This window comes from Aotus nancymaae, unplaced genomic scaffold, assembly GCF_030222135.1.
Source record: "Aotus nancymaae isolate 86718 unplaced genomic scaffold, 86718_ANA_hifiasm-v0.15.2.pri h1tg000059l, whole genome shotgun sequence".
Lineage (NCBI taxonomy): Eukaryota > Metazoa > Chordata > Mammalia > Primates > Aotidae > Aotus > Aotus nancymaae.
In genome coordinates this window covers 29,404,097-29,427,128 of record NW_026988473.1, presented here as the reverse complement: position 1 = coordinate 29,427,128, position 23,032 = coordinate 29,404,097, and the positions used below count along the sequence as shown (strand labels likewise).

At 55.1% G+C, this 23,032-nt stretch overlaps 1 protein-coding gene and 1 long non-coding RNA gene across 16 annotated transcripts in view; one reads left to right on the top strand and one right to left on the bottom strand.

Annotated features, from left to right (window-relative positions):
* Nucleotides 1-15,838, bottom strand: part of PAX6 (paired box 6) — a 29,248-nt gene extending 13,410 nt beyond the window's left edge. For 4 of the 15 annotated variants that reach the window (XM_012452272.3, XM_012452282.2, XM_012452276.2 and 1 more), the window contains exons 1-5: nucleotides 8,986-9,194; nucleotides 8,699-8,886; nucleotides 4,736-4,812; nucleotides 4,290-4,350; nucleotides 579-709 (exon numbers count right to left, since the gene is read on the bottom strand). In XM_012452272.3, the coding sequence (XP_012307695.1) occupies nucleotides 579-709; nucleotides 4,290-4,299 (141 nt within the window). In that variant the 5' untranslated portion in view covers nucleotides 4,300-4,350; nucleotides 4,736-4,812; nucleotides 8,699-8,886; nucleotides 8,986-9,194. Of the gene's footprint in view, nucleotides 1-578; nucleotides 2,839-4,289; nucleotides 4,351-4,735; nucleotides 4,813-8,698; nucleotides 8,887-8,985; nucleotides 9,195-9,963; nucleotides 10,075-15,685 lie in introns of those variants that run through there. The other 11 variants (XM_012452274.2, XM_064365060.1, XM_012452278.2 and 8 more) reach the window with 5 other exon arrangements.
* LOC105717245 (uncharacterized) overlaps nucleotides 14,434-23,032 on the top strand; it is a 65,448-nt gene continuing 56,849 nt past the window's right edge. The window contains exon 1 of the long non-coding RNA XR_001107487.2: nucleotides 14,434-14,507. This is a non-coding gene — a long non-coding RNA (uncharacterized LOC105717245). The remainder of the gene's footprint in view (nucleotides 14,508-23,032) is intronic.

The window sequence follows — 23,032 nt, the reverse complement described above, 5'->3', positions numbered from 1 at the left end:
GACCTTGCTTAAAGTGGTGTTATGTTTTAAAGAGCAAAGGTAAAAAATAAACTGAATTTTTACTTTTTCTTCTTTAAAAAATGCCCAATTGAGTAAATATGAGTTGGGGACAAGTAAATAGCATTTGCCTTTTTAAATCAATATATATATTCTTCATAAACATGAAGAATAAACAAATATCTCAAAACTTGAGGTGAGTAGGGGCTGGGGAGAGTAGAATGAAATTATGCCAGTTTATATAACTCAGCTCATTACAGTTCATAAACTGTTCCCACAATGAATGTCTTTACCAAATAAAAAGAGAAAGGTTTTTAAAAAAAAAAAAAAAATCCACACACAATATTTTTCTGAAGCAGATGAGTTATCTTATGTAACTGACCCAAGTTGAAAGAGATAGGGAAGGATGGTGGAAGGAGAGGGGAAAGCGGTAAGGCAGGGGAGTGGGTGGGGGACTAGGGACTGGGGTGGGTGAGGGTGGGGGGTCCATAATTAGCATCGTTTACAGTAAGAAATGAAGAGAGGGCGTTGAGAGTGGAGGGCCGCGGGGGCGGCGAGTGGGGCGGCGCCGGGAGGATCACCTGCAGAATTCGGGAAATGTCGCACGGCCGGGCCCCGCTGTGAGCTAGCTCTACAATCTTCTGCCGGGTGGAGTCCGGCAGTGGCCGCCCGTTGACAAAGACACCACCGAGCTGATTCACTCCGCTGTGACCTGAGGAAAGGGAAAGGAGAGGAAAGGGGAAAAGAAAAGAGGAGAGCAGAATGAAGAGGAAGAAGAGGGAGAAGAAGGAAGAAGAGAGAGAACAAGAACAGGAAGGAGAAGAGGAATGAGAAGAAGAAGGGGAAGAGGAAGAAGAAGAAGAGGAGGAGGAGACAACCACAATGCATCCTCATCCCCCTGCCAACCTGTGCCAACCTTGGCGATCAGGTCCCTGCTATCGATCAAAAAAGGACAACGGGACCACCAGCCATGCGGGACATCGGGCAGCCCAGCCCCAAGCAGCCGTGCCCCTGCCCACTGGACTGCAGCAGCAACACAGAGTCAGACACATCCCAAGGAACAGGAACACATGGACCTCAGTATCGCCATAACCCCAGAGAGACCACTGCCCCTCTTCATAAACACTGCAGACAGCCCCTAAACCCACAAAGCGCAAAGAACCGGATCTACAAATCTCCCAAAGATCCCCTCTGAGTGTCACCGCAAACCATGGGTTTTATAGATCCCACAGTGAACCTCCAGGGTCTCTGCAGTGTTGGAACCGTGATAGCAAATCTTACAGCCCGTGAGTGCTTCCTTGGACGCCAAAATCCAGAAATGTTTGCATCACCGTCCAAACTGGCCAAGGCCTGGCACAAGCACCGAGTTTGGTTTTGTTTGGTTAGAACAGAAGAAGGGAGAGGGGAGAAGAACCAGAACGGCCCATCTATGGCTGGCGAACCCCAGTCCAGGTTTCCGCACCTCCACTGCAGACGTGAGTCAGAGCCCGGCTCGGCTTCAGCCACAGACAGACAAGTCCGGCCACTGCAAGTAAGGCTTAGAGCAGGGAGTCGGTTCGCAACTGCCACTGCTCGCTTTACTTCCGCCGCTGAACTCCGCCCTCCCCTCAGCCAAGGACAGATATTAGCAAAAATCAAAAACAGAAAAGAAAAAGAAAAGACCGCATCACTGTGTTCCCCATCCCTCCTTTATCTTCGTATCTCACAACCTCATCCCTGTGGTCCAACCTTAGAGAATAGCGAGAGGGAGTTAGCCCGTTTGTAGCCCCCCTCCCCAAAAACCACAGACACACAAATAAAGCCAATTGCCAATTTCCACTTAAAAATCTCCAACCTGCAGCCCCGACTCTAGAGAGCAGCCCTCCCAGGAGAAGACGTGGCTCCCTGTTCGGCGCTCCTTTCCTCTCCTCTCTTCTCCTTGGAGCCTACTGATAAAATTGACTCCAGGAGCCAGAGCTTCTTAGCAATAAATAAGCTCCAAATATAGAAGAGGGGGGAAAATATGATGAGCCTCTCTGACATTTGTCTTTAAAATAAAACTAGCTGCACGTCAAGTTTGAGCTTAATTTCTGGAAATAGGCGGAAGTCGCTCCGGATCATGCATGGAAGGCTAATTGAAAAGATCAGTCGGGGCGCTTGTGGCAGCCTTGTCACTTTGTGACAGTGCTCCGCTCCGGGAAATTGCATCGTCACGACAAACAGGACCGTGATAAAACGACCCTTTCCGTCCCTATTTGTAGATCACTCAGACTAGATTGAACTGCACTCGTTTACCCTTCGAGGGGAGCCGCATTTTCAGGGTAGCCGAAGGCTTGGGGCTGAAGGGGGGGCCCTCGCCGAGGCGGGGGGAGGGCCGGAGCCTCAACTCGATGAGAAGTGACAGGCGTTTGGGGGATATGGGCTCTGGGCTCCGGCAAGCAGGGACATTGCGGGGACACCGCTTCTCCCACAGAGCAAGGCCTGGCCCACGCTTCCGGTTTCTCCTAAATTCCCTTTGTAGCCTTTCTTTGCCTCCCAAGTTCCATCTACCGCTCCAGTTACAGAGCCCAACCTCTAGGCACAGGGAGCTTCCCGGAAAAAAAAAAAGACTGTCCCAGAAAGAGACCTAGAGAGACTTTCCAAACTTTACGCATTGCCACGGCAATTCTCAGTCGGCTACTGCCAAGGCGGGCGCGTGAGGCCGCCTACATCTAGACCTCCCTCCTCATGCATTTCAAAAACTACGTGCTTGCCACCTCCGCAGCCACAACCGGCGGGTGCTCGCCCAGGAGACGCCAGGGCCAGGGCGACACTCCCAACATCGAAATGGCAGTGAGGAAGCAAAGCTCCAAATTCCCCTTCAGAGGTTAAGCCTCAATCATTGTGTCCCTTCCCTAGGGACGGCTGGCGCTCTCGCCCAGTGGCGCTGATTATGCGCCTAGAACTCGACCGCGAAGCAACTAATAGGAAAACATATGGTGTCAATTTGGATGCTCCGCGCCTCGCGCACACCCGGGAACGAGCGGCACAAAGCCCTGCGGGCCGGCCCGCGACCCCGCGCCCCTCGGGGCCTGCCAGCCGGGCCGCAGTGGCAAACGCTCAGCGCTGCGCGCCCTGGTTGGGGCCCACCCGAGAGAGAGCCTGCGGCTGGGGAGTCTGAGCTCCGAGAGGAGAGCCCAGCCGCCGAAGGGGAGCCTTCCGGCCAAGCCCTGGGGTCTGGCAGGTTCTGCACAACTACCCCCGCAAAACTCGACACCTTTGTGCCCCTTCCTGAGCTACGCGCCTACCAGCCCCGGAAGCGCCAGGGGGCGACCGGCGTTTCCAGAACAGATGGATAAGGTGCTGGGGACTCTCTTTAAGCCTTTGTGGTTCGTCCAGGGCAGGCTGCTAGAAGACCTGGGCCTTTCCACACTCCGAGTTCAGTTGAGCCCTGACGCCGTATGCCTCAACCGTAACCTCAAACCAGGCCTGGTTTCGCTGGGCCTCCAGGTTCCCAGATCCTAGCTCTAGACTAGCCCTGTCACGTACCAGCACCCATCTACAGAAGAGGAAGGTGGGTGGGGCCCACGGGGTCTGGGCAGCGGAAAGCAGGGAGGTACGCGAGCCAAAGTATCAAAGGCGCTCTGGGCCTGGGACGATCAGGACCCACGCAACTGCAGTTGCCAGGGCAGGGCTTTTCCAATTCCTGGGCACAGCCCCCACCTCCTTCCCAGACCCAGTAAACCGTGCTCTCTCGCGCACCCTGTAACAGCGACTTTACCACCCCTACTCTGCTGCAGGCCTGGGGTCTCCTCTCCCAATCCCTTCTAGGCGCGTAGGTGGGGTGGGGAGGGGAGGCGCTGCCCTGAGAGTGACTTGGGGAGAGAAGCCCCCACCCCGCCCGGATGGTGGAGACTTTCAGTCTTGGCTAAGCCCAAAGGGGCCTCCTTTTCCTAGCGCAACTAGGAGAAGCCTTCGCCCCGCCCTGCTCAGCCCAGCCCCTCTCTCCGGGGTCAGAGCCCGGGCAGGGGCGGGGAGGGGGTGTGAGTTACAGGATTTGGGGGGGATGGGGTTTCTCTACCGCAGCTTCGAAAACTCGGGCGGGCTGTTCTTAAGGGCCCAGCCCCTGCTCCTCCAGGATCGAGAACAGCAAAGCAAACGCCCTCCCCTTTCTGGCTGCCGGGCGCAGAGGGGGGAGCAGCCGCCGCAGGTTCCCCGGCCTCAGTCGGTCTGTGGCCCGGCTAGCGCGGGCGCCGCGAGCCTCTGCGTCCTCCCCTGACCCTCGTGTCCGCGCACCCCGAGCCCGAAGTCCCAGAAAGACCAGAGGCACTTACTGTTCTGCATCCTGGTGCTGGCTGGGGGCCGCGGGATTCCACGAGGCTTGAATATGGGGCTCTGTTAGCAAGAAAATAGGAGTTAATCTCCAGGCAGCTGCTTCAGGTAGGCCTGAACTCCCAACCGAGGACGACGTGGGGCCGGGACAGGAGAAGCTCCGTTCTTTAGGAACTGATCCACTCAACCGCTTGGGGCGATCTGAGAGTCACCAGCTCTGCCCTGCAGTCCATGCAAAATCTACCCTTTGGGGCTTCAAACAAAATACTTGAATATCCCCAATCTGTTTCCCCTACATTCTTTAGCAAGTAACCCTTTAATCCGTAGAACCGATGCCCCAATTTTGAATTTTTTCTTCTATCTGAACTATAGTGAAGAAGCTTCCTGAAATAGTTTGTTTTGACTCTTTCTGGGTTTTGACGCCCAGAGCAGCCACCACAGAACTTGCCTGAAATCTCGGATGTCTGTCCACTCTCACAATAAAAGGCCTCACACATCTGCGCGCCCCTAGTTAAAGTCTTCCCCCTAAGACAAAACAGAAGGAGAGAAAGGTCTATCAAGCTGTGGTTCAACAGCATAGGTCCATAGGCTCTCTGAGCCCCACTCTCAAGAAAAACACATGCATCTAGGGCTCAGTCAAACTGCCATCAAACTCTGAGTACCAGCATCACACCCACATTTTCAGCGGGCGTCTAGCACAGAAGTCTCCATCCTTTAGAAGAGGCTGCTCTGGTCTGGCTTGGGAGAATTGACGAATCTGGCAAGTTGGGGTCCCACTTTGCAAAAATATCAAGAACCAGGAAAAGGGGAAGGGGGAAACAGGAGGGAGAGTGGAGTAAGGAGTAGAAACCAAGAGCTGAGGTTGAGGGGGTATGAGGGGAGAGGGGAGAGGGGAATACCTGAAGTTTGGAGACCAGGGGAAGGGGACCTTGGAACTTCCTGGTGCCCAAGAGCAAGGCTGGAGCAAGCAGTTTGGGAGGGCTGCAGGGCCTTCCTCCCTCCTTCCTTAAGGAATTTCACAAGACCCCAGAACCCAACATTCTGATTACCCCCTTATCTCCCACTTCTCTCCCCACACCAAGAAAGCTTCCCAATGGCCCTCTCTCCATCTATCTCCCAGCTTTCTGGGACTTTGAAAGTGACAAGCCCAACTTTTTCTCCCAAACCTTACTTATTGTGATTAACTTCTCTTTTGGCATTTAGATCTTCACCCCTTTTACAGTACTGTGACACACCCTGTCTACCTCGCCTCACTGCTTTAAAAAGTATGAACAGGAGGGGGTGAGCGTGGTCAACAAAGCCTACAGACGGCGAACAATGGCTTCTATTCTCCGCCTTTCCTGGAACCCAAGGAGCAAAACCGAGTCTCCCTAACCAGCAACACAGCTTCCAACCAAACGTACCATCAACCCACCAACTCACAAAGGAAACAGAGGGACGCTTCTAGCTTCATAAGCCCTGACCCAGTGTGGGGTTCCCCGAGGCTGGTCCTCCACAAACCCCTCCCTACCTTTCCCTAAAAAGAAGGCTTTCGGGCATGTGGAGAAAATAGAAAAGTAATTTCTTGTTATAAATATCTGGAGGTAATTGTGTTACTGATGTGAGTTGTTAGGGGCTGTAAAAAAATACAACGGCACCATGGGGAGCTCAATTGGGAAAAGAGAGTTACAATAAAGAGCCCATTCAAGAGGTCTGCCCCCCTAAAAAAGAGGTAAAATAACAAAATAGTCACAGCATCTTTTCTCCCTGTTTTTTTTAAATGCATTTATTTTTTCTGTTTTACCTATGATGATTATTGATTTGCCTTCCTGCAAGCAAAGAATTTCAAGAAGCACATTTTGCTCTACAAGGCCATTCCTGGTATAATTTTTAACTACTTGGTAGCCAGCTTAAATCCATAAAAATAAACTAAAAAATGAAGACTTTTTCTCAGCATTGGGTAAATATTGGCCACAGCAGAGGGCTACTAGTTACCCTTACCTAGGTTGGCTCTCCAATGCTTCCCTCCAGTCTCTCAGTCCCAGCACCGGCACCGTAGTCATGCCCTGCACAGGCAAAACCTCCAGCTCAAACGCAGGATACCCCATCCCACCAAATGCAGGACCCTGAAGCTGCAAAGGAGCAGTAGGTGGGGAGAGGGGAAATGGAATTCCCCTAGGAGGGGTAAAGCTTCCTGAATTCCACTCTGTAACTCACGCTGTACACAATCGCAATGGAATGCCCCCATCCTGGCTGGTAACTTCTTGATGCCATTTTTTAAAATTCAGTAGCTGAACCCTGAGAGGCCTTGCTGATTAGTTTTCGAAGCAGCTGGGAAGGTGGTAGTATTTCAAATTCCAGTTCTGCTCCATTCCTACTCCCCTCTCGGCTAAGAAGCTATCTAATTACTTAAGTAAATGTGAACGCTAAGTGCAAAAGCAACCCTGGAAGTGGGGCACATCGACACCCGGAAGCAGTCCTGTGCACCAGAGAGGTCAGACACCCCAGCTGCAGCCCAAGTCCCTCAGCTCAGCCCGAGGCTCTGTACGGCCTCGCTGGTGCCATAGACCCACATCCTGAACGAAGGAATCTCCAGACATTTTGGAATCACCTCTGCCTTGGACAACCAGACGGCTGGGCCGCTGCCTCCACCTCTCTGTCCCCAACACAAGCCTCAGTTTTCAAATGCTGTTATTTTAATTACCTAATTCTCAAATTCCAGCCCCAAACTCTTTAACTGGGGTAAAGGGGAGAGCTCACTCTAGGTCCTCCCGCCCCTAGCCAGAAGAGTAATTAGCAATTAAGATGACAAAGTTTTACTCTCTAGGGCCAAATAAGATAACAACTAATCAAACTGCCTTCAGACGTTTGCAAAGGTCACTGGCTATAAAAAATGTAATGTCAACCGCAACAACTATTATTCCTCCTCAGTAAACTTGCCAGGCTTTCAAGCTCTTTGCCTTTCATTTCATTTTCTGATCCTAGCCCCTTCTAAAACCTTCCCAAGTTCGAGTTAAACATCCAAAATGGCTTAGGGAGCTTCGGAGAGTATAAGGAAAATAAAAAGGAAGAAAGAAAGAAACCACGTTCACTTTGTTTTTAAACTTTCTAGAAATCACTCATGAATCAAGAGCCGGGTTTTAGCACTCGAAAAAGAAAGCATTTCCACTTGAAATTCAACTCCATTTCCCCCAATTACACTTGCTAAAATTCAGGGCTATTATGGCGCAGGGAGACAGAAAATCTGCACAAGGAAAGAGGCAACAACTTTATAAACTTTGAAAAGACACTTTTCCTCCTGGGGTCTTAGAATCGAAAGCTCTCAAATTACTCCGACTAATTAGCTGGGAAAGGAAATGATTAGAGTGGGAAAGCCAATGCTTTCATATAGATTTATTTTTAAGGCCTTACCAAGAAAAACACAAGGGGAGTCAGAGTGAAACAAACAAAAAAACCATACCACCTCTGCATCTCAAAACTTGCTGAAATGCCAACCCCTCGTGCGACTGGATCAGAGGAAAACAAGGAAAAATACCCACCGAGCGCAGGGGGCCGGAGGACAGGGAAGAGCCCCAGCCTCCGCAGGGCAAGGGAGATGAGAGTCGGGGGAAGCCTGGGGAGCTGAGAGTTTTCAAGTTCCGAGCTCCGCGCTCCAGTGGAGTTGGGGCCACGAGCCCGGGGGCTGGATGGAAGCTGACAGTCCTCTTGCTCGGCTCTGAGCTCCCTCGGAGCGCGCGTCCCACCGCCTTGGCCTGGTGGCTTCCTTCCCGGCTCTCGCTAGCTCGCTCTTCCCTCTGCCTCCAGCGTGTGGCTGCCTTGCCGAATGACTCCGCTCGGGCTGGTGGCAGGCGCGGTGCCCTCTCGGAGTTCGAGTGCCGGCGGACTCTTCTGCGCCGGAGCCGAGGGCGGCACAAAGCCCGAGGGCCGGCTGGCGGGCTGCGCCGCGGCAAGCCGGTTCCCTCGGCGCGCCTGTTCTCTGCGCGCTCGCTGGGCCTCGGGCTGGACAAAGCAGCCGGCAGCGGTTGCTCTCTGCGGCCGTTCCAGGGCCTTGGGTACCACAGAGCCTCTTCGTCCTCTCCCGCGGGTCGGGAGCATTGGGCGACGCTGGGGCCGGGAGCCGCAGCTGCTGCGGCGCCTGGAGCCTCGCTTCTTCCTGCGAGCTCAGCCCGCGCTGGCGCGGGCGCTGAAGCTGAGCCGGCCGCCCGACCCGAGCCCCGCGCCGCTCCCGGTCGCCGGCGGTCGCCCTCCGACGCGGGCTTTCGCTGGAAGTAGAAAGTTTGGGCTCCTGCGTGGAAACTTCTCCGGCCCAACTCTCCCGGCGTAGCAGTGGGGGAGGGGACCGGCGAGAGGGGAGGAAGGAAGGGGGGAGGAAGGGGGAGACCTGTCTGAATATTGCAATAAAAATAAAGCGAGAAGAAAGAAGCAGACTCACCTTTATGAGGCATCCTCTCTGGTTGTCACGGCTCCTGTCAAGAGTTTTGCTTGGTTGGGGGTTTTTGTGCTGCTGTTGTTGCTTAAAGACCACAACGGTTTGAAATGACGGTGTTTTAAAGGAGTTGCTGGTGAGAGTTTTCTCCACGGATGCTGCTGGGTTGGTGTGTGAGAGCAATTCTCAGATTCCTGGGAAGGAGACAGAGATTGACAATAAAATGGGCTGTCAGCGGTTGGAGAGTGAGAGATAAAGAGTGTGGGTGAGGGAAGTGGCTGCAGCCAGCACACCTGTGCTGATTGGTGATGGCTCAAGTGTGTTAATGTATGTGTGCCGGCGCCCGGCCTCGCCTCCACCGCTCCTCACTGGCCCATTAGCGAAGCCTGACCTCTGTCATCATCCTCCAGCAAAACACTTCCTCCTGCGCCTGAACCAGAGCGGGAAATGAGGCCGAGCCACGGTTCGCTTTTCAAACCCACTAATCACTCCGCAACATGCAAATGCACCGCTCGCTCTCACACAAAATATTGCTTTATGCAAAGCAGCGCCGGGGCCTCGCGCCAGCCGATTGGATGCTCCCTCTCCCCGACTGGTGCAATTGGTCCGTTTGTTTGAATATGAATACACTTGTTTTCGGCTTCGCCGGTGGGTCCCGGCTCCTCTCCCCGGCGCAGGGCCCCCACGCCCGGGCTCTGGCGCTCGCCGGCATCTCCCCGCTTCGCGCACGCCGGGAGTCGGCGCAACCCGCACTGCCGCCGCGAACTTGAGTGGTCAAGTGAAGGCTTCTGGGTTGGGGGTCGCGCCCCCACTCCCCCTAAGCTGGGCGCCGGACTCCCAGTCTACGGAGGGTACAAGTTTCTGCTCTGTCCTTTCTTGCCAACTCCCCAGCAGCGTGGCCTACCGTCTCGCCCCCGCCCGCCCCTATCCCATCCTGGCCTGAGCCCCAAGACGCAGAGCATTGCGGCGGCCGCACCCCAGCCCACCTGGCCCCTTGGAAGAAGAGGAAAGGGGCGGGAGCGTCACTGAGTCCCGACAGCTCCATTCCAGCTGCGGAGGCCGCGGCGAAGCCTAGGCCGAGAGGAGGTTGCCGGGCCCAGAACTAAATGAGGCCAGCGGCCTCCCCAGCCCAAGCCTCCAGGGCTTGTCCATTCCTCCATCCCGCTCTCCCCGCCCTTTCTTCTCTCTTTTTCTCCTTTCGGAAGCTGTGGTGCGCAGGGAAGCGGAGGCACAGCCCGGGCCGGAGAGGCCCAAGTAAACACGCCACTTACTTTGTGTACAGAGGGTTCTTGTGAAAAGCCCTGAAGAGTCCTCACCAAACACTCACCAACTTCTCCCACGTGCCATTTGTTGACTAAGTGCGGCTGCTTTTCGCCGCGCCCGAGAGGAGGGGAAGCAAGGGGGAGATAAGAGGGGAGGGGGAGTGGAAGCCTGGGTTGGAGCGGGGGGGGGGGGGGCGGATGACCAATGCTGGGAGAGAGTCTCTCTCTCTCTCTCTCTCTCTCTTTCTCTGTGTGTGTATGTGTGTGTGTGTGTACGCTCGCGCGCGCGTGTGTGTGTGAGTGTCCCGCCGGTGATGTCGGTATGTCAGCGTGTGTCCTTTGTGCCACCGGTCATCTGTGTGTGGTGCGTGTGTCCGCACCACAACTCCCTCTCCTGGGTCTGCTCAGTCCACGGAGGCAGCTCCCCTTCAGCTGTTGCCAGAAAACCGGGGAGTAAAGTAAGTAAATGGCTTTTCTCTTCTGACCACACACCAGAAGTCCATTTGTTGAATGCGGCACGATTAGGACACACCTCAGTACACTCCAAAGGCGCCCCTCCGAGCCTGCAGTTAAGGTGACAGGAGAGCGAGCGGCTGCCTGGTCCTGCGCTGCCCGGAGCTCTCTCGGCGTCTTCGGGCCTTGGAGCCAGGAAGGGGAAGGCTTGGGCTGCGGGACACACCCCAGGACGGGGCAAGGGAAAATGGGGCTGGAGAGCTGAGATGGGGAGGCTGAAATGTAGCCGCCACCGGGTACGCTAAACTATTCTGGACTTAGGGAAAGTGCTGAAAGTCAGAGCTCAACAATAAAGTCTGCAGGACCTGAACTCGCTGATGACAGGCCGCGCCGCTGCAGCCCCTGCGAGCCGGGACAGTGAGGACGCTGCAAGCTGCCCTGGGCCGCAGGGCCACGTGTGGGCCTTCACCCTCTCGTCCCTGCCCCAGATCCAGCAACGCCAGGACTGAGGAACTCGGGCAGAGCTCCCAGGAGGGAAGGACACCCTGGCCCTAGCCAGAGTTGTGGTCACACAACCCTCTCCCTTCCTGGGTTGGGGAGGGCTGCCGGCTCTAACCCTTCCCGCGGCCCAGGAGCTCGCAGAGCCAGGAGAAAACCCGGGTCAGAGGTGAAGGAGGCGGCGCCGGGCGTCCAGGTCCGCGGCCTCCTGTGAGAGGTTTCATTTCGCAGGAGCGCGACTTTCGGAGGATCCCGGGAAGTGGGGCTGCAGGCCTGAGTCCCAGACCAGCAAAAATCGGCCTTCTGTTTCTCTTTCCTTTTACGTCCCAAGCGAGCATGAAAGAAGTTTAGACTTGAGACTCAAGTCCGTTGTACCAACGCGCTAGAGGGGGCGGGGGAGAGCAGTGACTCTGTCCCAACTGGAGGCGAGTATCATTTTTACAACCTCTCAATTAGCGACCGAGTGGATTAGCACCTTCTTAAGCTTTGCCTCGGAAAGAAGCAGCCGTAATCTTGTTGCTATTTCCCCCCAGGGCACTGGCTCTTTGAATCAGCTTCTTCTCCCACCCCTCCAACCCCCATCTCGAAGCGGAGAAAAGTTTTAACAAAAAATCAGAAAAGGCAAGGACCGAGGAGTGAATACCACTGACGTCATTGGGTGGGATAGGGGGATCGGGGAAAGACTCCTGGAAACTCCTCCGCACAAACAAGAAACAAAAAGGGCTTGGCTGCTTCCCCTGTGTCAATATTTGGGGAGGTGAGCTCAGCCCCAGAATGAGGCAGAGTTTTCAAAGTTTAAGGAGAGAGGGGTGAGAGTGAGATTTCCTCGTTCTCTCTGGACTGGTCTCAAAGAGGGTGGGGGTGCTGTTCTGCCTCGTGGGGAGCCTCACACCCTCTGCCAAGTACCCGCACTGGGGACGACGCGGCCTGGGGCTCTGGGGGCCGAGACCGAGGTGCGGGCGCGGTTGCCAGAGGTGTGCACAAAACCGAGACAACTCGCAGGTCGCCATTTTAATTGAGGCTTCCAACACGCCCAAGGCCCACTAGCTGCCCTCCAAGGCGCTGGAGGCGGAGGGGATTGCGCCTTAAGTTCTGTCTAGCCTTTCCCCGCCTCTCCACAAGCCCCGACGCCCCCCCTCCGCCCCCTGTGGCCAGAGGGAGGACCTCTCAGGCCGGCGGGTGAGTTCCCGCGGGGGCCGCCGGGGTCGTCCCACCCGGCAGCCGGGCTGTCTGCGTGGAGGGAGTCCCGCTGGGGGATCGCGGCTTCTCGGGGCCTGAGCCCCTAACCAGTATTGATGGGTCAGTATGAGATAAGGCAAGCATCTCATCAGCACCCTGGCATTCCCCTGTGCCCACCCCATCAGGTCTCCGGTCTGGGGGCGGCCTCTGGGGAGGCACATCTGGGAGGATATGCGTCCGGCTCCCAGCTTCAGAATCAAGAGCCTCCCACCGGGAGTCCTGACACCTGCGAACTCCCTCTTTCCCTGGCCAAGCAGAGGCGCAGCGCCGACGCGCTGGAAAGGGTGAAGACTGGCATTTCTTTGGAGAAGGAAAGTCTTGGCAACACCTGCGTCACTTTGTAGTGCCCAAATGTCTTTCTCTTTGCAGACCCCGGGAAGGTGGGTTCCCTGGACCGCGGAGCTGGCAAACAGGTCCAATGAGCACTAAACGCAAAGGCGCCCACCCCGGCCGCCCAGTTCCGGGTTCCTCCCCCGCTCTCCAGGCCTTTGTCCCCTTCTCCTTTCTCCAGCAACCTGCCGGTTCCCGCTCACCCGGCAGCCTCGCCGAGCTCAGAGCCTAGAGAAGCCTAGAAGAGCCCAGAGCCGCCCTGTGGCACCTCCAAGCTGTGGCCACTGCTCGGCTGGGGGGAAGACGCGGTGCCCTCGCCCTTCCTCCCCTCCTGTCAAATGGCTAGTGCTAGGGGCTCCTTGGGTTCAGTCCTCAGTCCTCTTCCATTCACACTGGGAGGCCAGCCAGCCAGCCTGTCTGTCTGTCTGTCTCTCTCTCTCCTTCCCCCTCACTCCCAAAATACCCTTTAAAATAACATTGTTCAGTGGAGTTTCCCCGCAAAGGGATTCCTAACAGCCTAGCGGGTCAGAGTCTCAAGGCTTTGCCTCCCAGCCCCTCCATGCTGTTGTCTAGATAGGCGTTGGGTTGAAAACTCCTGAAGTGTAGGACAATTGAAATCAGCGGCACTCTCCGATTTTTGCAAATAGGGTTCCTAGGAAAGTTTGCTTTCCATTTCTTCACCCTGAGATGATCCCCCATCTCTCCTTTCCCTGTAACCTCTGCCCTCAAGAGGCAAGAGTTCAACTTTAAAGGAAAAGCAAACAAGCCAAGGCCACCTCAGTCCCTTCTCCCTGGAGCTCCTCTCTCTAAACCGCGGCCTGTTCCAGGGGACAACGACCCGGTCCTGCGACTTGTCCCATCTTAGAGGTGGGGACAGGCCGGCAGGAACCGGGGGCTTTACTGGGGGATTTGAGGCTGAGGAGGAGCGGGGAGCAAATGTCGTGGCTGGCTCGCCCCAGCAGCCAGGGAACCGGAGCTAAGCGCATCCTGACGGGCTTTTAAAACGACATTGATTAGGACAAGCTGTTCCCAACCCCAGTAAGAGTTAATCTGCCTGTTAATCAAGGCACTAAGGGGCTCAATGCAAGCTTTATTAGCAACTGGAGAACAGAGGCGGCAGCGAGGGATCAAAAGCCAGGATCCCATATATTTATCAGCGCTATCTCTAAAAAAAGTATTTTCAATTAGAAACCAATTCGGCGCTTTTCATCACTTCCTAACCCAGTCTCACAGAGGGTGACTTCCAAACCTGGCTAGCGGGGGGAAAAACCACTGCTGGGGACAGAGGGGCGGGGAAGCAATTGCGGGTTGGCTCCTCCGAGTGCGGCGGGCCGGGGAAAATTTAAGAATCCTCAGCCCGCGGCCCTGATGCCTCTGATTCCTCCCGAGAGGAAAGGGAAGGAAAAAATGAAGCAACAAATAACACTATCCAGGCTGACAGCCCTCCTTCCCCGCCAGACCCCGCTCCTCAGGCCCGGCTCTGGCGCCGGGTAGCGTCCAGCCCCTGCGCGCGCGCGGCCCGGCCCACGGGAAAGTTTGTGCAGCCAGAGGGACTCTCCTTACGCCTGGCGCGCGCTGCCCCCTTCTGCCCCGGAGGGGCGTTGGGTTCCCTGCGGTTTTCCTTTCCAATTCTAAAATAAATAAATAACTCCGGGCCCTGGGGAAATCTGAATAGTAATTCCAATCAGCCAAATTCTGTGAGAGGGTCTGAGGAAAAAAAGACAAGCCTATCACGGGCGTCCTCCGATCACGAAGGGCACGGGCATAAGAAGGCGACAGAGGAGGTCCTCGGTTCGCCCTGGGCGCGGGGCGAGGACTCTGGTCAGAGGTAATTATGTCACCGCGTTTTCTCGCCGTGACAGCCGAATAAACACAATCTCCAATAAACATCTCTAATGAGGGAGGAGGCCCGAGGATGGCTGGGTTTGATTTATGACTGGAGGAGAAGGTCCACTTCCCACTGCGAAGCGGGCAACCTGCTCGCCGCCCAGCTCCGGAGAGAGGACCCCGCGGAGGAGAGGACCCAGGCCCAGGTAAGGCACACGGCTGGAGGGCCACTGCGCGCGTCCCCCGTTTCCAGGTGAGGTGAGCAGGGGGCGGCCACCGCTCGGAGTTGGGCGGAGGTCCCAAACACCTGTCACAGGTGCCTGAGCTGCAAAGATGCTCACTGAAGACCTAGAGAGGGGGCGCAGGAGCGCGAGTGGGAGTGGGGGGTTGGGGACGAGCCGGTGGCGAGACGGGGCCTGGCCCAGAGGCTGCCCCAAACTCCCGGGCGGGGTGCTCGGGTGCCCCGCCTAAGCCGGCCTGGGCGTCTCCAGCAGCTTTTAGGGCTGGGCTCCCAGGACTTTTCGCTCGGCTGAAGCAAGAGTTAGTCTGTTTGGGTCGTCCCTTCCCTGACCCACTTCGGGGGCACTTCCGGCCCCTGGCTCCGGCCCTCCAGGGGCTGCAGGGTGGTGGGCGCTGTTCTTTCCCGGGCTTGGCGTCCCGGCTTCCCTGGCGCCCGCGCGCTTCCCGCCGAGGCAGCCAGCGCAGCGCCCGCAGTAACCCGAGCCCGCGTTCTAGCTCAGTGAGAATCGCTAATTATTAGGTCTTTCGAAGTGAAGCTCAAATCACAAGCCGGGGCTTTTCGCGCTGCCCAGCTCTGCTGGACGCATTCTTTCGTACTCCGCGTCACTCTGAGAAACGAACCCCAGCTCTAGACTTTGTTGTGGTCCAGTCATCTACACTTTGCAACCGCGGGAAACTTCTGCACCTCGCCCGACCCGCGGCGGGGTGTCTTTAAGCGCTCCAGGCGCGGGTACTGTCTTCCCGACCCGCGAATGTCGTGAACTGAGACGCAGGGAAGATCTGGATGCAAAGTGCGTCCCCACTTCCTGCATTTTTCACGGTCGCGAGTGGCTTTAGCAGACAGCAGCAGCAGACCCCCGCCCCCTATTCCCAGCTCAGGGCCGGACTGGAAGTCCACTCTTGGGACTGGAACATTTTGCTACTTTTGCAGAAAATCACACTCGGCAAAGACATGTCCCCCCTCCACCCCCTTCCTATCCCGCCCTCGGTAACTCCCTTCCGTCTTTGTATGCCTCCTTTTAAAAGCAAAAATCAAGCCCCGGGGCCACTTGGGGTGGGCTTTGATTCGGGGGACACCAGTCGCGGGCGGCGGAGAGGCGCCGCGGGCCCGGAGCCGGGCCGAGGCCGGAGCCCGGGCGATTACCTGGGAGCGGAGGGCGGGGAGGCAGGTGAGCCTGGCGGCGCCGGTTCCCACACTTCTCACCGCCGCTCGGCAGGGGAAGTGGCAGATCTGACAGCCGCGTTCTACGCGAGGACCTGCCCCAGAGTTTAAATGTCAATGATAAGAAAAGAGGGTGCTTAGGCAGGCGCTAACTTTCCTTAATATCCACGCCAGCGCCGTCCTCATTGGCTGCCCGGCCCGCGTGACGTCATGGCGGCTAGAGTTGGGCACAGCTCCGCGCGCGGACTAGCTTTCGGGCCGGGCGGGAGCCTCCTCCTCCGCACCCAGAGTCCGACCCGCTCCAACCCCTGCTCTGGCCTTCCTTGGCCCGGCTTGTGGCTGCCCTGGCCCGGCCTGGCCCGCCCTCCTACAGGAGGCAAACTAGTCTTGCTGAGTGTGCTCCTCTTCACTGTCGGGCGCGCGGGCCCCAAGAGCTCTGCCCCTAGGCTGACCAGCTACCTCTCTGAGTAACCGCCCTGTCCCCTCCTCCGATCCCTAAGGGAGTCACTTCATCGGATAGACTCGAAGGCCGCGCCGGGGTTGAGAGACACTTTTGGCAGGAATCATTTTTAGGAGGAGTTCGAGGCTCGATGAGTACCCCCAACCTGGCCCTCGAGCCCGCAAATCACTAGCTGGGCACAGGCTGGGGCTCCAGGAAAAGGACAGGCGATCCCTTTTTCAGGGCTAGGCCAAAGGTCTCTCCAGGCCTGCTGGGTTCTCAAGAGGGAAGCCCCAAAGGGGGCCTGCCCGGGCTTCCCTGAAACGGAAGTGGCGGTGAAGATGGGGAGGAGAATGGCAGCTGTGGTTGAAAGGCTCCAGCCACATAAAAAATGTAGGTGATTGTGTTTATCTTTGATTTGGAGTTAACTGTTGACTTTGTGGCCTAGAAGAGGAAAATAGGAAAACCCCAGATTCTGAAGTCAAGACTCGCAGAAATTGGGACGGGGTCTGCAGGACACTGACTTGTTGGTCTGAGCCTGTTTTTCCCTCACACCTTCTGTGGCCTACTAGATGACTTAGCAGAGCTAGGCCTAGTTACCTTGGGATGGAGATTTAGACCCACATTACCATTCCCGTCTCCTATCCCTCAAAACAGGGGGCTTCTCAACTCCTTCCCCTGTGCTTATTTTTTTTATTTTTATTTTTATTTTTTGAGACGGAGTTTCACTCTTGTTACCCAGGCTGGAGTGCAATGGCGCGATCTCGGCTCACCGCAACCTCCGCCTCCTGGGTTCAGGCAATTCTCCTGCCTCAGCCTCCTGAGTAGCTGGGATTACAGGCACGCGCCACCATGCCCAGCTAATTTTTTGTACTTTTAGTAGAGACGGGGGTTTCACCATGTTGACCAGGATGGTCTCGATCTCTTGACCTCGTGATCCACCCGCCTCGGCCTCCCAAAGTGCTGGGATTACATCCGGCTCTCCAAGTTGAAAGTGACAGAGGTCGGCCCGGAGGGGCAGGGGTCGCTTGACAAGTTTGCGGGAGGGGAAAGGGCGGGGCGTGGAATTACCTGTAGGCAGCTCGTGGGAGACCCAGCCCTGGTAGACCCAGTCGCGGGCGGCGGAGAGAGAGAGAGAGAGAGGGAGAGAGAGAGAAAGAAAGAAAATATGAGTGTGTGTGTGTGTGTGTGAGGGGTCAGGGAGGGGGGTGCCTGGGCCGGAGAAGGGTCCTAGGGCCAGTCCCTGCGCTCCTTGATCCGGGCGGCCGCTAAGGGAGAGCCCAGCACAGATGGCGCTGGGGCAGAGGTCTAGAGATTCCCGCTCCCGCCGCTGACACACCTGGACAGGTGTGAGACCTCGCAACCGGCCAAGAAGCAGCTCCAGGCAGCCCGTCTGCCCACTCCTCTTAGCGCGGACCGCTCCTAGAGGGACCTGATTTTTTTGTCTTGCTCAACCCGTCGAAGACTGGAGGGCAGAGTAGGGGTGGGAATGGGGAAGGGGTAGGGGTGGGGTGGTGGTGAAGGTGGGGAGGAGAAATGCAGCTTTGGCTGAGAAGTCTCGGCAGGATGTTCTTACTTATTTACATTCTCCAAACTTTCTTTCTGCATCATAACGCCCGGGGCATCCTGTCTTCAGGCGTAGGAGCGTCCACCTCCCACTGGCCACTCTAGTCTGGGCCTAGACCTTTCCATAGTCCTGTCGCCTGGCTCGACTGGGAAGTGGCGCTGAGGGAGGCATTTGTTCTGGTTTCCCTGTCGCCGTCGGCCATCTCAAGTGACCTAGTTTCTTGGTAAGCCGCTAGCTCTCCTCCGGGACCTGACCCGGCCTCCAGCCTCAGATGTCCTGAGGTCTCCCATTCTCCGCCGTCCGCCTTGGCGTGTGGGCTACGGGTAGGCCTCGGACCCGGGTAGGCCTTCCTAGCTGGCCAGTTTCTGTCCGGGGCTCGCTCACCACCCAGTTTCAACCCGATGCCGCCGAGAGGGCTGCTCGGGGCTTGTTTGGAGTCCAGGCCATTAAATGTGTGCGGATCCCTGCAACCCAGCAGGGTGCTTGAGAGCGACGCTGGAAACGCCACGGCCCCCACCTGCTTATCTGCCTGTCAATAAAGGGCGCGTTCGGGCGGCGCGGGAGCGCCGGTGGTGCAGGCGAGGCCCGACCTAGGCCCTTCCGAGCTCCGGGCCAACGCACGAGCCGCTCTCCATTTTCCCCGGGCAAGGAGGCTGGGAGGGAGGGAGCGGCGCTGGGGTGGCCGCGGGAGAAGGTGCACTGTTTCAGCTGGATTCTCCGAGTAGCTCTCGACCTAGGAGCACTCGGGAGATCCTACCAGAAATCTAGTGCAGGGGGCTCCTCTCCGCGCCTGCCACCAGCCTTGGGGGAGGCCGGGCAGGGCCCTGCGTGGAGCCCAACCTACGAGGTCTGGCCTCGCCTCGCCTGGGCAGAGGCAGCCTCTCTAGGCCACACTGGCTCGCAGCGGGCAGAAGGGCACGGCGGGCGGCCCAGGGGCATCCTCGACGACTCTTAGAGTCCCAAATGCCGAGTGCTACCTGAGGCAGGCCGTAGGTAGGGTGCAAACGACCGGAAGCGGGAAAGAAACCTCTTTTTTTTTTTCAGGCTTACCCTCAGCCCAGGATAGCCCAGACTGCAATTTTCCGACATCTAGGGCAGCTCCAGGCTCTGATTCTCCACAGCAAACACAGTGAGCGAGCTCGCCAGTCGCCCAGTCTGCGGAGGCTCCCAGGCCGGCCCCGCACCCGACTGCCGGGAAGCCCAGAGCTTCCTCATGAGCCAGCAGAGGCTGGTGGAGAGCCTGGATCGGGGTGAGAGGCCTTGAGGTAGGGGTAGTAGTGGAAGGAGAGGAAGATAGAGAAATCGGCTCTTGGCTTGAACTGTAGCTGAGATCTGTTGTTCTTGTCCAAGGTATGTTTTCCCCTCCCGGCCTCCGTCTCTTCCTCTCTCCCCTTAACTACTTTATGCAAATAAAGCCGCTTCCAGATTGGAGGAGCCCCTCCGGTTGGATCTGTGCTACCGGGTGGGTGGGAATTGATATAGTATTTGTCTTTTTATTGAGAATAGGCACTGAGTCCCCCAACAATTATAAAATAAAATGGATTTTCCTCTTAAATATTTCCACTTTTTTTACTTCATCTAGAAGATATTGTATCCTGTTAACTTATCTACAATATTTTTTAAAAAGTATTCCAGGGTGAGTGCTAATGTATGAAGTGGCTTAATAAAGCTTTTCCACATACAAATTAATAGGAGAGGAAAAAATTCCTAAATAATTGATTTAAAATACTGTGTATATTTGAGTGTCATTTCAAATAGCTGTACAAGCCAGTAATCAATATATCATCTTAGGAATCTAATTTAGTGAGCAGTTCATGTGGCTCTTGTTCTTCCTTCTCTCTCCACTTCCTCCCCTTTAAACAGAAAACTTGTTTTAACACGATTTTTTATTTTAAATCCAAACTGAAGGAACGTTTTGTGAATTCGAGCATCAAAAAGGGGACTATTTAGCAAAGATAATATTTGCCATCTCTTCGCCCTGGTCTCAAGGACTGCCTAACACCATGATTATGTGCAATTCTGTGGTTTCTCTGCTATTCAATTATTTTCCTGCTCTCATTTAAAGAACTACTTTACTTACTTTTTTCTCTCTTCTATTTTGCCACACCATAAAAAGTTTTCCTGGACCTCTGGGGGAAAATCTCCAATGCTTCCAGTTTGCTTTATCACGCACACACACACACAATCTCTACAACAATCAGTTTGAGAAAACTCTGCTTTTCCTTTCCGTTTAAACATTTTCATATTAAGTTGGTTTGTGGCACCATGTTTGATTTATTTCTCTCCCTTGTCCGGGTGGAGATGGAGACATTAGCTGAATTCCCTGGGGGTGATTGGATGCAATTCGCTGAAAGTAGACAGGCACGTCCTGGATGTTAGAAATTCACTTTTTCTCAACGTGACAAGGCCGGCTTCGATCTACAATTGTATTTGAATGGGCAATGAGCGGAAAGATCTCTCATCATTAAGCTTGCTTCTACTTTAGCAAAATAAGGAGAGCCTTCATTTGCACACAAATGCTCATAAAACTCGGATTCCCTGCAACCCTTTAATAAAAAAGGATTGCTGCATAATTTAAATTGGAGGCCAGGAGATGGCAGAGAGAGGGAAATGAGGGGGTTTCAACTGAGTCCCCTCCCTTCCCCCAAAAGGTCCATGTGATCGAGTTGACTTTTTTACTTTAAATCTTAAATAAGATGTGAGTTGTAACAAGAGGATTGGCACTTACTCCGTGACCCTTATAATTGGATTAAATATAGACTGAGACGTACAAAAACACACCAAGATTGACACCTGCCAACTGGACTTCCTTATGATTGATTGTGATGCTTCGTGCTGGCAACAATAATGAAATAAATTGTACGGATAAAACAGCACATTTGTCATTTCCGTGCCATGAGTGAGGAAGTCAATGAGTTAGGCAAGCTGTTAGCTGACAGGCGAGAGCGGGAGGCAAGCTAAAGAGATAAATAAGGATTCCAGGCATTGACAAGACAAATTATAACTTGTCACAACCTTTTTAAATTCAGAAGTTTTCAATTAACATATATATTGCTGTTACATATAAGATAAGGGGCACCCACATAAACATGAGTGGGGCGAAGGGACCCACACCCCCAGCGCCAAGGGTTTGGCATCCGGGCTTCTCCGGCTGTGTTCCCCCATGTTAGCAAGCTGGGAGGGCACCCAGGCTTGCACCTCTAGCCTGTAGGCCTGGGGCTGCCTAAGGTGGTGAGAGTGTGCTAGCCAGAGTGGCAGCTGCTTCTTTTGCTAGGACCCCCCAGTTCACAGGTCCAGCACCCTTTCTTCATGGAAGCAAAGCTCCCAGATGGAGGGAGAGCCTAGGCAAGGCCTGTGCCTGGGTCTGGCAGGGCAAGTCCTGCTTCCTCCATCTCCTGGAGTCCTGTGTAAGGAGTAAGAGGTAGAGGGCAGAGGCAACCCCGTTCAAGCTCAGAAGTGTTGCCCTCAGAGGAGAATCTGAGCTCCTGGACCTGAGGTATCAGCAATGGCCACAACCTGTGGGCACGCCTAGGCCACTAAAACCTGGTGAGGCCCTAGGCTGCTCCTGGGCTCTCAACTCCTTCTCTGACTCACCGGCCCAGCACCGCCCTGGAGGCCACAGAAGCGGCCCTTTGATCTTCCTAGAAGGGGCTGCTTTTCCCTTTCAGATTTTGACTCTGGTACAGTTCCCAGGCCCCTTCTTTGACCCATGGGTGGGAACGAGTTTGCCAGTGGGTCCCTCATAACCTGAGTCCATTCACCCAGAGCAAGTGAGACTTTCAGAGGAGCGAAGCGCTAGATTCACTCTGTGGAGCTACAAGTTAGGGGAGGTCATGAGATTTCTGGAGGAGTCTAGGTTGTCGTGGCTGTGACTGGAGACTGCCCTGGGTGACATTTGAAGAGTGTGGAGGGACTGTAAACTCTGCAACCGTCCTCCCCAAAGGAGGCTGGCTTCTTGGTGTTACAGCTAACCCCCACCCCAAAGTAGAATTTGGACTTGCGGGGCCTCTCTGAATTCAAGTTTCGGCATCCTGCCAAAGTCCAGCTGGAAAGGAAAGTTTGGGCGGGAAGCGAGCGTCCCTCGCTCTGAGGTTGCTGGGTGAGAAATATGGCCTAGGAGGGCGAGTAGGGCGTAAAATAGGGCCTGGTCTTTGCGGACCGGGAAGCTCGAGGCCGCAGAAAGCCGAGAGGGCCCGTTCCAGTCTGGCGGGCAGCCTGCGGGCGCGGCCTAAGGCACGAGGCCACCGCCGGCTGGGCAGGTCCAGTCTCCTGCTGCCAGGGAGGGCTGCGCGCTTCCTCCGGGTGCAGCCGTCTCGCTCCGCTCCCTAGCCTGGCTACGTGGTGCTCGGAGGCCGCACCCTAGTCCTCCTGGGATAGAGGCCAGCCTTGCTTTCGAGGCCCCAACCTGTCACCACAAACACTCGCAGAACAAGAGCGTCAACCCCAAGCTCCAGAGCTTCTGGTCTTAGCCTACTGGAGCCTGCCACCAAATTAAACATCGCGAAGGCTTTGAATCCCTGCAAAGACGGAGCCTGGAAGAAAGGGAGGGAGGAAAAGGGAGGCAAAAAACAAGTTACATGGAATTAGTTGGAAGCGGACTCGTTCCCCAGCGACCGCAGCCATTAACATTATAATCTCAAACGCCATTTTTTATGTAACACTATTGTTAGTAAATCAACTCCTCAGGTCCTCAGAGACGCTGACCCCTGGCAATTCAGTGAAAGTGTAATTATCTCCCCGAATCTTGGACAGATTTAAGAGATTACATTTCAACTAAATCTATATCAATGCTAATTCCCTCCCTCCCCGCAGCCTGCAGGTGCTAGGCACGGGAAATGGCGTCAGACCCCAGCAGAACGCTTCACAAAGAGGAGAGGGCTTGCTGCGTACAGGGCCAAAAGAAACGAAGCCCCACATAAAATTACACCTATTTTTTTTCTACAAAACCTGGTTCTTATATAGCAAAGTTAAACAAAGCAGCTATGCTAAATTAGCGTTACATAAAGGCGAGTTTAATGCTCGGTTACAGTCAACTGGTGTATCTCTGATGGCTAATTGTCTATCAAAATTAAAGAGAAAAGAACAAATGATTCGTTATAAGAAGGTGTTAAAAGCCTCAACAAAAGGACATTTCACAAATATAATATCGGCAGCTCCGGGATTGCCTGCGGGGTTGTTCAGGCCCCGGCCCTGCACAGCTATGAGAAGTGGGGTGCAGGGTGCTATTTGCCCGGCAAGAGCTCATTTCCTCCCAAATGAGTATAATGAAAACCCGAGAGGCGATATTAGTGTAAAGATCGGGATTAGTCCAAATAGAAGCCGT